Source organism: Blastocystis sp. subtype 4, assembly GCF_000743755.1.
Source record: "Blastocystis sp. subtype 4 strain WR1 chromosome Unknown seqid_0130, whole genome shotgun sequence".
NCBI classification, from domain to species: domain Eukaryota; class Bigyra; order Opalinata; family Blastocystidae; genus Blastocystis; species Blastocystis sp. subtype 4.
Window position 1 is genome coordinate 17973 of NW_014569417.1, and position 10858 is coordinate 28830.

General features: G+C 42.4%; 4 protein-coding genes across 4 annotated transcripts; 2 read left to right on the forward strand and 2 right to left on the reverse strand.

The window, feature by feature from the left end:
* Positions 1–57: 57 nt before the first annotated feature.
* Positions 58–7197, forward strand: JH06_3258 (hypothetical protein; the record flags this gene model as incomplete). The annotated part of the gene is made up of 8 exons (XM_014671848.1): positions 58–103; positions 136–349; positions 381–490; positions 521–785; positions 817–1001; positions 1033–1407; positions 1439–1780; positions 1811–7197. 8 exons carry the CDS (start codon positions 58–60, stop codon positions 7195–7197), a joined length of 6924 nt encoding a protein of 2307 aa, XP_014527334.1.
* Positions 7198–8027: 830 nt separating this feature from the next.
* JH06_3259 (diacylglycerol kinase) lies at positions 8028–8513 on the forward strand (the record flags this gene model as incomplete). The annotated part of the gene is made up of 1 exon (XM_014671849.1): positions 8028–8513. One exon carries the CDS (start codon positions 8028–8030, stop codon positions 8511–8513), a length of 486 nt encoding a protein of 161 aa, XP_014527335.1.
* Positions 8514–9130: 617 nt separating this feature from the next.
* Positions 9131–9923, reverse strand: JH06_3260 (NLI interacting factor-like phosphatase; the record flags this gene model as incomplete). The annotated part of the gene is made up of 6 exons (XM_014671850.1): positions 9131–9185; positions 9210–9328; positions 9360–9545; positions 9575–9631; positions 9689–9733; positions 9765–9923. 6 exons carry the CDS (start codon positions 9921–9923, stop codon positions 9131–9133), a joined length of 621 nt encoding a protein of 206 aa, XP_014527336.1.
* Positions 9924–10299: 376 nt separating this feature from the next.
* Positions 10300–10725, reverse strand: JH06_3261 (peptidyl-prolyl cis-trans isomerase-like protein; the record flags this gene model as incomplete). The annotated part of the gene is given in 5 exon segments (XM_014671851.1): positions 10300–10397; positions 10429–10469; positions 10502–10554; positions 10570–10659; positions 10717–10725. 5 exon segments carry the CDS (start codon positions 10723–10725, stop codon positions 10300–10302), a joined length of 291 nt encoding a protein of 96 aa, XP_014527337.1.
* Positions 10726–10858: the final 133 nt, after the last annotated feature.

The window sequence follows — 10858 nt, forward strand, 5'->3', positions numbered from 1 at the left end:
AGCGGAATAGTAAAACATTTCGCTTTTTCTATCTTTGCTAGAATACTGAGCGAATAAATGTCGAATCGTTTTGTCATTGCTCTATTAATAGCTGCATCGATTGGTTCTATCTTGGGGTCATTGCATAACGTTTAGGTACGGCTATCAGTTGTTCCAGCAATCAGTATGCCATAGAGCTCCACCGAGTGTATGGCGCGAATGCTGAAAACGAAAAATTGGAAATTTGGATGGAGAACTCTGTTGTGGGCCAAAAGGTTCACACTGCTGATGGATCGGGTCGTACCTACCAGGAAGTGGTCTCCTCCTTCTGTTGGGCGGAAAATACGTATGTTTTTACGTTGACATCCTCGTATTCTCTACTTGTTGTGGTTTTATCGTAGAGTGGCTTCTGGATGGGCTGAGTCATCTTATTTCTACGTCCTTGTCCAGGGAGTGGAGTACCTACGTGGAACCCTTTCTGGTCTTCCTCGTAAGGAGCTTACACTGTATCGTAAAAGCAAATTGGAACAGTGATGTGTAGTGAGATATATGATCCCTGCTGCTTCTCTGTGGAGATATACCAATGTTGATCCTCAGAATCCGGGCTGGACTCAGAGTCTTCCTGCTTGGTCATCCTACAATACTGGAAGTTTTCCCGCTGTCTCAAGTACTCGTTATTTCGTCCAGTCTGTGACGATCTCAACTGCCTTCCAGTCGCAACCAATTCTTGAGGTGGATGTTTACACACATGAGGGTTTTATTCTGTATGTCAATGGAGTTGAAGTGAATCGTTTCAATCTTCCTACGTAAGAGTTGACTCTCATGACTAATCATTAGAGCAGGTGTGAATCACAATACTCAATGTATCGAGACACTCCAAGTACCTGTCTGGAAGCGTGTAACCTTGATCGGAAGTTCGTATTTGAAAGGTTCATCTCTTCTCGTTGCTGTGGAAGTGCATCCTGGTGCAACTACAGGAGGAGCAGAAGACTTCCAAGCTATTGTCATTCCTATTGCTCAGGGTAGGTCGTATCATGTGCCCTTGAATCACAGAAGAAATGAATCGAATGGTTGATGTCACAGTGACAAGCAATATTGAAACGATCACTAGTGATCAGTTGGTCTATGTTCATGATGGGCTCTCTTCTACATATCTGACTGCTTCTGTACCTTCCACTCAATCTCTCATTCTAACCTTCACATTGAACAATGATCGTCGTGATTGGGTTAATAATTACTCGATCCAATCTGCTGGTTCTAATACTGCTGCTGATCCTCGTGAATGGAGTTTCAGTGGTAGTAATGATGGTACAACATGGGTGTTGCTGGATTATCGTACGAATGAGATGTTTACTGCACGCCAACAACGTCGTGTCTTCCCTCTAACTGGAAACAGAAACTCATTTAAGATGTTCCGTTTGGAGATTGGTAGGATGCTGATAAGGAAGGTGATGAATAGTGGCTCGTCTGGATGATGATGCTGATGTGATTCAGATCGGTGATGTGACAATTTTCCCAGTGACAGAAACCACGACAGATCCTGTCTCACTGACCTATGGTACTTTGAAGACGTATTATGTTGGAGTTGATGAGAGTTTGGAGTTGAAGCCTGTCTATCCTGGGTATCATTCCTTCTCGATCATTCCTGATCTCCCTGAGGGTCTTACCTTTAACAACCGAAGCGGTACAATCACTGGTTCCATTACGAAGGATGTGGTGAATTCCACAGTATATTCTGTGAATGCTACTTACTCACTCACTGAAGTACCTGAGACTACTACATTCACTTTGACAATTGAAGGTAGGATTCATGTTGTCATGTAATCAACAGACTGTAACCGAGACACTCATATTCTGATGGAACTCTGGAAGTATAATGTTGCTGGATCAGGCACAGATCAAGTGATTCTCATTCAATCAGGAGTCCAAGTTGATAGTTTTGTGGGTAGTGACAGCGTATCAACTGATATTCACCGATACTGCATTCAGAAGGGAAATTATGAATTGCAACTGAAGAAGCTTTATGGATATGGTTGGACTAGTGGCTCTGCTGTGGAAATCTATCTATTTGATGTAAATGATGAACGTGTTTTCATTGGACGCAAGACTCTCCGTGATCTTCCTACGGAATTGGTTCCCTTCTCTGCTTCATTCATTCTTCCTGATAACACTCGAGATTGGTACGTGTTTACAGGTGAAGGCGAGCCCGAATCGAACTGGATGACTGGAGGTTCAACTTCAGCTGATTGGCAGTCCTATCGTTTGGTCGATGGAAAGGGACCTGCTGTGGATCGTCCTGTGTGGTTCATTCGTCAAGAGGTAACAGTCAACGGTATGCCTACAGATGCTCATTCTTACGAGCTGTCATTCTACTGCCGTGCTGGTGTGGTTGTGTACATTAACAACAAGGAAGTCTATCGTGTGAATGTCGAGGATAATCCTGTGACTTCTAATAGTACGATCACAGGAGGAGCTGTGATTCCTTACTGGCATCATGTGACTGGTCTTCGTTCTGACTGGAACTCAGGTTCAAACCATTTGGCCTTTGCTATTGTGAACACTCCTGCGAATCGTAATATCACGATTGATCTGAAGGCTCGTTTGCATATCAGTACATCCACTGCGAAGATCCCACGTACACATGGTATAGTGGCGGATGCTTCAAGTGTTCGTACTGGTTATCCCGCTAGTAATCTATTTGATGATGATTATAGTACTCGAGTGGTCACTCCTCGTGCCTTGGAAGAGAATTCCACAGTGTATTGGGGTTTCCATTTTGAAGATGATGCTGCTGAGTTGATTAATGTTTACTGTCTGGTGACAAATGATGCTGCTGCTCGTTATGATCCAATCAAATGGTCAATGTACGCCTCAAATACAGGAGGTGAAGATGCCTCTGAATGGACACTGCTTCATTCTATAGAATACGTGAAATGGACAATGCGTGGCCAACCGGGATGTTACTACATTCCTGCTCTAACTCAAGCTTATCGTTACTATCGACTGATGCTTGAGGAGAACTCAGGTCAGGTTCCAGATAACATGTATAGTCTGGGTGAACTCACTCTCTACACTGTCTATATTCAGTCAATTGCTGACGCTGATCTGGTGTACACACCTACTTCACTCACCTGCTACTTTGGTGTGCCAATGACTTCCTTGCAGCCTATGTTGCCTAATTTCTCCCAGTGTCGTGTATCTCCAGATCTTCCCACGGGAATCTCAATAGATGCAACCACAGGTGTAATCTCGGGTACTCCAGTGGCTGCAGTGGCAATGACCACGTACACAGTAACGTGTATCAATCAACGTGGTACTTCTCGTTCGACTACAATAAGTCTGACAGTAACTGAGTGTGCTGCTCCTTCTGCTCCATTCCACGTCTATATTCCCAACGTGGGTATGTTTGGAGAGAATATGCAGTTGGAGGTTGTCTCTGGAAGTACTACTGTCACAGCTTTCTCTTCCTTCACTAATTACAATACTCATTATGTAACCATCTGTTCAGAGCCTAAACCCTATACCATCACACTAAAACAGAACAAGGGATATGGATATGGAGATCGGTATGTTGCAGTATTACTGGAGGATAATCGTGAACTATTCCGTATGTCTGTTAGCAGTGATACTGTCACATCCCACGAGTTCTTCCCATTCTATACACTGGATGCTTCTACAAGCTGGCGTTATCAATATGGTTTGCAGCCTCAGGAGAATTGGCAGAACAACAATGGTACCGACACATGGTCTGTAGCCAAGACAAGTGAGTTGCCTGCTACTGACACTATTGCTCAGTACTACACAACCACCTTCACTTTGGACAATCCCAATCAGTATGTTGCTGTGGAGACGCAGCTACGACAACAGGCAGGTGTAATCGTGACACTCAATGGTTACACGCTTATGTACAGTAATATTCCCGTGGGAACTGTCACAAACACCACGTATGCTTCTGCTCAGTACGCTGTTGCTCAGACACGTAAGAACAGCAATCAGAACAACAACCTATTACAAACGAATAACGTGTTAGCTGTCGAGATTCATCGAGGTAGTGCCATTCCAGCTACGAATCTGTTCCAATTGAAATTCCTCCTTCTAAAGAACAATCAACCTCGTATGGTAGAAGGTAGTGCCAGCAGTAGTATAGAAGGCACGAGTGGTCATGAGGCTTCGAAGGGAGTTGATGAGAATCCTAACACGTACTTCGAGCATACGGGTGTGTGTGAAGGAACCTCTTTGATCTGGTCCTATACTGGAGCATTCCAACACTATATCAATACTTACAAGATAACAGCTGGTGACTACTGTGTTCATATGCTTCCTTCCTCATGGATGTTGTATGGATCACGTGATAGTGAGACATGGACACTTCTGGATGTGAAGAACAATCAAGTGTTCACAAATCAACTCACTACAATCACTTCATCGTTCTACAACGATAATAACTATGCAATGTTCAAGCTGGAGGTCACTCATTGTCAGACTGCCACTACAACAGATTCGACATGTCCTGTTCTTGGTTTGCGTCTGAATCAACTTACATTTGGTGTGTCGGAGGTCCAGTATTCATCCATGTGTATAGCCTCGGATGGATTCCCTAGTGCGATGAGTGGTACTTATGCGTATGCTTCTTGTGATCAGCGATACAGTGGTTATCGTCGCCGTTTGTGTCAGAATGGTGTATTCCAGGGAATTGAATCCTATTGTACTGTTTCTGCTCCTTCATCATTCTCATATCCTCAAGAGGCATACGAATTGGTTGTTGGAGAGTCTGTGGATCCAGAAATTACCCCTACGATTGTTTGTGCTGACTGTACTTTCTCTGTGACTCCTTCTCTGCCCACTGGTCTGACTCTCAACGAGAACAATGGTCATATCCTGGGAGTACCCACAGAGGTGACAGCTAGTAATTTGTATACTGTCACAGCTGCAAATCTGGCTGGTGGTTTGAATCAATTATTGACTATTCTGACAACAAATGAAACTGTCCATTGTTACCAGGATCTATTGGATGGATGGGAAAATACCCTTGTGAATACGACAGCTGTGAAGAATTGTCCAAATCTGGTTGATTACGAGGGTAATATTACTCGTACTTGTCTTCCTGGTTCTCCTGCTGTATGGGGACCTGTGATTGACAATTGTGTGTTGCAGATTCCAACAATCACTCTTGTAAACGACACATTTGAGTTTGTGAAGAATCAGCAGATCACTCCAATTGTTCCTATTGTATCAGGAGCTCAGATTACTTCACGAACTATTAGTCCTACGCTTCCTTCAGGTCTTTATTTCAATCCACTCACTGCTTCTATCACAGGTAAGCCAACACAGAAGATCTCTGCTACTGTCTTTACAATTGTTATTCGTAACAACAATGGTCAGGCTAATGTCACTCTGACGATTACTATTACTGCTCTGACATGTCCTATGGATGATAATTGGCCTGCTACAGATTCTGGTGATGTCGCTTATCGATCATGTCCTGAGAACATGGAAGGAGAATGGTACCGTACTTGTTCTGCTGACAATCCTCCTGTCTGGCAGACAGCTGTCCAGAATTGTCAATATATTCGTCCTATTGTTACGTATCCATCATCCACATACGCTTTGCAACTCAATCAGATGACAACTATTACACCAACCACACAGTTCTTGATTACTTCGTGGACGTTTGCTGGAACATTGCCCTCAGGGCTTTCATTCTCTTCATCGAATGGAGTGATTTCTGGAACTCCCAATCAGGTAACCTCCTTGACTTCAGTTACTGTCTCAGCCAGTAACGCTCACAAGATGACTCAGGTAACTCTGTCATTCTCTGTTCAGGTATACTCATGTCCTGCTCAGGGTATCTGGCCTGAAACTGCTGCTGGAGAGACAGCATTGCGTGAATGTGAGAACACTTCGTTAATGGAAGGATCCCAGACTCGTCAGTGTCTCTCTACTTCAACTGGTGTATCTTGGGCTGATCCTGTCTCTTCATGCAAATACAAGGCTCCTATTCTGGTTTATCGTGATACCACGATCACAGCACGTAAGGATGAACCCATTCAAACTGTGACGCCAACCATTGGCAACCAGATCACATCCATCACTATCCAGCCTACGTTACCAAGTGGTCTTGCATTCCACAGCAGTTCAGGTGCTATCTCTGGTACTCCTCTGGGTCCTGCATCGAATCAGGCCTACACCGTAACAGCCAGCAACGCCGATAGTAAGACCGATGTGGTTCTTCAGATCATTGTGACTGTGGCTTCCTGCAGAGCTTCAGGTATGTGGCAAGAGACGGAGCGTGGTGAAGAGGCTTACATCTGGTGTAATGGAGCTCAGGGTATTCAGGTACGTGTGTGTGGTAATCCTGATGACGAATCTCCTGAGTGGAAGCAGGCTGATACTTCGGGCTGTGTTTCCAAGCCAGAGGATCAGAAACCTGGTGAGGGTCAGGCATACGTCCGTTTCACTCTGCAGTTGGCAGATGTGGCTTCATCTTCCTGGACTCCTTATGCCTATGCAGCCGTGCGTCGTGTCCTGGCAACTGGATTAGCAGCCCAGGGTGTTACACAAGGTGATATTATGATCGAATCGTATGGTGAAGGTTCTTTCAGCGTGTTGGCTACAGGCATGTCTCTCAAAGTGCGTATTGCTACCGGTGCTGACAACAGCGAGACACTGATAGCCGCAATTCGTACTTTTGCTTCTACTACGCTGACGACTGCTCTGCGTACTAGTGGCGTGGCAGCATTAGGAATGGCTGTGCCTACAGTTGTTGATTCATCTTTCAATGTGACGAAATATTCACTGTTCAACAGTCTCGCATCAACCTTGGTCATTCTGATTGTGATTCTGGTAGTACTGTTCATTCTTGTGGCAGTTTTCTATTTCCTGCGCCGCAGAAAGTCAGGTAATACGAAGAAGTTGGGTCATGATCGTATGCGTCAAAATAACCGTGTTGGCACACATACAAAGCGAAGCCAGCGTGAGGAGGAGAAACCGAAGAGACGGAACCATGGTTATGAAGAGGAAGAAGACGAGAGACCAAAGAGAAAGAGTCGTACTTATGAGGATGAGGAAGAGAGACCCAGGAAGAAGAAATCAAAGCGATATGAGGAGGAAGAGGAAGAAGAAGAGAGACCGCGCAAGAAGAAGAGCAAAAGATATGAAGAGGAAGAAGAAGAAAGACCGCGTAAGAAGAAGAGCAAGAGGTATGAGGATAGTGATTAATCCACTGTCGTATTTTGCATTCTGCTGATGTTATGAGTGTGTTTGTTAAGTATTTCCTCCGTACAGATGCATTGGTTCGATGTAAAGTCATCTTTCGATTTATTGATTCCTGGCAATCAACCTATCTTTCTAGTTGTTATTGTGACTGCCGGTGTGATGTTGCTGTCCTATATGTTTTGGAACTGTTACTATTATGATATATCTCTTGTTTCGAAGAAAAATATATCGGTAATGGAACGAGAAGACGACTGTCCGCAAAATGGAATCATTCTTTTATTCTATAACCCTAAATCGGGAAGTTTTAATGGTAGTCGTATTCTCAGCAGAGTGAAAAAACATCATGACCAGGTCCTCACATTCTGTATGAGTGATTCTTTTCTTCCTTCTACATTGAAATTCATTATTCCCTCTTCCCAGATGCGTATCGTTATATGTGGAGGAGACATATCCTTGTGTGTGATTCGATCTAGGTTTCTTAATAATACGGAACAGTTGGTTGGGTACTTCGAACTCTCGAGGAGGCCGGATGGAATTATATTCCTCCTATCTGTCTTGTTCCTCTAGGTACGGGAAACGATCTTGCCAAGTCATTCTGTATATCCAAGCTCTCTGTAGCTATGTTTATCCATACTTATTCTATAGCATTTTAGTCTTGATCAGATATGTGATTGGTGTCAGAAGGCACCTCGTATGTATAAAGATAGTTATTTTCTGTAGAATACTCCCTGGACAGATGGAACTTCAAAGCTGCTTCTGCATCAAAACCTATTGTTTTCACAAACTACTTGGGATTCGGCGTAGATGCTGCTGTAGCTCTCCGATTTAATGAGATGCGTAAGGCCTGTCCTTGGTTGTTTTTGTACCAGCCGCTGAATATTGTGTGGTATGTTGTGAATATTGTAAAGGAGTTGTATGCGCCAACAGTTGTGAAACTGACCAATTTACACTTAGAAGTGGATGGGAAGGAATATGACACTTCTCCATATCAATGTATCGTTTTATTGAATATTCCATTCTTCTGTGGTGGAGGAACACCGCTAGGAACAGAGTTTGCGTACTCTCAGTGTAATGATGGAGAAATTGAGGTGGTTGGATTTTCAACGATTCCTCATGTTCTCAAAGCCAAGTTTGGTCTTTCAAAAGGTGTGGTGATAGCGAAAGGAAAGTCGGTTCATTGGCGACTTTCAGAACCATGTCCAATTGAAGCAGATGGAGAGCCTTGGATGCAAGAAACTTCGGAGGGATTCGTAACACTTCATGATCAGATCATGATGTTAGTGGATTCCATTGAAAGTATTCAACAAACATGTACGTAGTATAAGTTTAGTCTTAAGAATAGGCTACACAAAAATGAGTATATTCCTTGTTTATTACAAATTGGGCCTCAAATCATTTCCATTATTCATACTAGATTCAAAGATAGTCTTAACATAGCAAATAAAGTTACTGCAAAAGGTTTTATTACGAAAACTATTAAGCCAATGAGGAATCTCCCTTTGGACAAAAGCTAGCACAGTTTCCTCTGTCAGGTGGCCATTCTTCCACATATCTAATAACGAAGCTCTGTACGACGACAAAACATCATTATAGATCACATCCGACATTGGTATGAATACAACTGTAGGAACATACCATCCATTATTTTGCTCCTGGACTGTTTCAGCTACACCCGAGGATACATCAATTTCAAGAGTCAACTCAAAATTCTCTCTATACTGATCTTTTTTAAGCCTAGGCATTACAGATACAAACAGTTAAGACTCATTAGTAGCTTCAGCGTTGTAGTGGTTATTAGATTCTAAAGTACCGTTGAAATCATTTGCTAAAGCAATGTTGAAGTATTGCGGGTCTTCATTCATGTGCCCTGCAATTCGTTAGTTAACTAAGCTTAATGATGTTATTCATCGCGGGGATTTCCTAGTTTCCACTTTATTTAAGAACTCATAATAATAACATAAGCAACAGAATATGGAGCTATAATGGATCTTCTGTAATTCAAAAAACAATGATACATCAAATGCTGTATGACTTCCATCCAATTCTTGCAGTAAGTAACACGCTTGTCGCTGATTCCTTTGTATGTCCAAGGATAATCACCAAATAAAATACACTGTTCACAAGCATCAACACACTAGACATCACAACTCTCCGATGCTACTCACTTCGAGAACATACTTCTCACGATCGTCAATGAAGATCGATATATGTTCCTCTTCGCAAATGAGACTCTTCACAGGTCGATCACTACGATTATCATTGTATCGATCATTTGCATAAATAAACTTCTCAATAGGAATACCATTTAGATTGTGATTGATCCAATATTCAGTTGCATCCTTCCACAATTCCTAGAGTTCAGTCAATATTAGGCACATACCTCAACACGGCCCGTGATGATAATAAGACGATACTTTTTGCTCAGTTCCATAAGCCCCTCTCGAGTACCAGGGACGAGAGGCAACTATATTGACAAAAGTGATAGAAATCCTACATATTTGGGACGCTCTTTACAGTACTCTTCGAAGGCCTGATAATACTAGGAGATGATAAGAAATCAAGAACCAAACCTTCGGCTGGTCCATATGGAAATACTTGATGAGGTCATATTCCTTCAGATCCTCATACTTCATACCCAGATCCATCTTTTGATTCATGAATTCGATAAAATCATTCATCAAAAGACACAACACCTCATCACAGTCAATTCCAATTATCTTCTTCTCCATTCTACTTACGAATTTGATATGGTGGTACTGGAATGTTCAGTTGTTAGGAGTTATGATTATTAAAGATTCCCACACTTGGATGATAGAATCTTCCTATTGACCTCAAAGCTTCCATTAACTATCAACAAACACATAAAATGGCGAATGGATTTGCATGAATCGTTACACTCTTGATGACAATATCCTTCGTTGGCCGATACTTTTCATTCACAGGAACATCTTCCATTGCCCTTAGAGTATCCATCCCATAAATTACCTTTCCGATCACAGTATCAACCATATCTAACTGGCTTTGTTTGTCATAGATGATGTAAAACTGACTCTTATTTGTATTGGGTTGTCGTTTTGCCATAGCGACAATGCCACGCCGATCGAACTATGCATCAACCGTAATTCCATCAATTACTTTGATATTTGGATTAAATTCATCTTCAATAGGCTCTCCGGTGATACTTTCTCCTCCCTTCCCTTTTCCTTGTGATCAACCGAACAGAGAATAGCCTACCTGTTGGATCACCACCTTGTATGAATACACCTTTTACATTTCTGGAAGTAAACAAGAGAATACCAAGGCATACCTGTGAAACTTTGTATTATCATAATATCCGCTTGCGCACAATGCTAAGAAGTTCTACAAGGTAAAAACCTGACGCAAGTAGACTTTCGTATTCTTTGGAATTAACTCACAAAACAGTTCAATCTTTAAGTCTCCATAATTCGTATGGAGGGTTAAAGACTATACAGTTATTGAAAGGATCATTCAATACCATTCTGTGAATAACTGGAATAGAACCTGTTTCATTTAGAAACAAACATTGCTTCGCAATATATAGAAAAGCAATCTTACAGACGAATCTGATAATCTCCAGAACGGGTCATGTAACGCACCCACTTGGTGGTTTGATAGGAAGACTTCTCGTACACCTTTAAGAAAC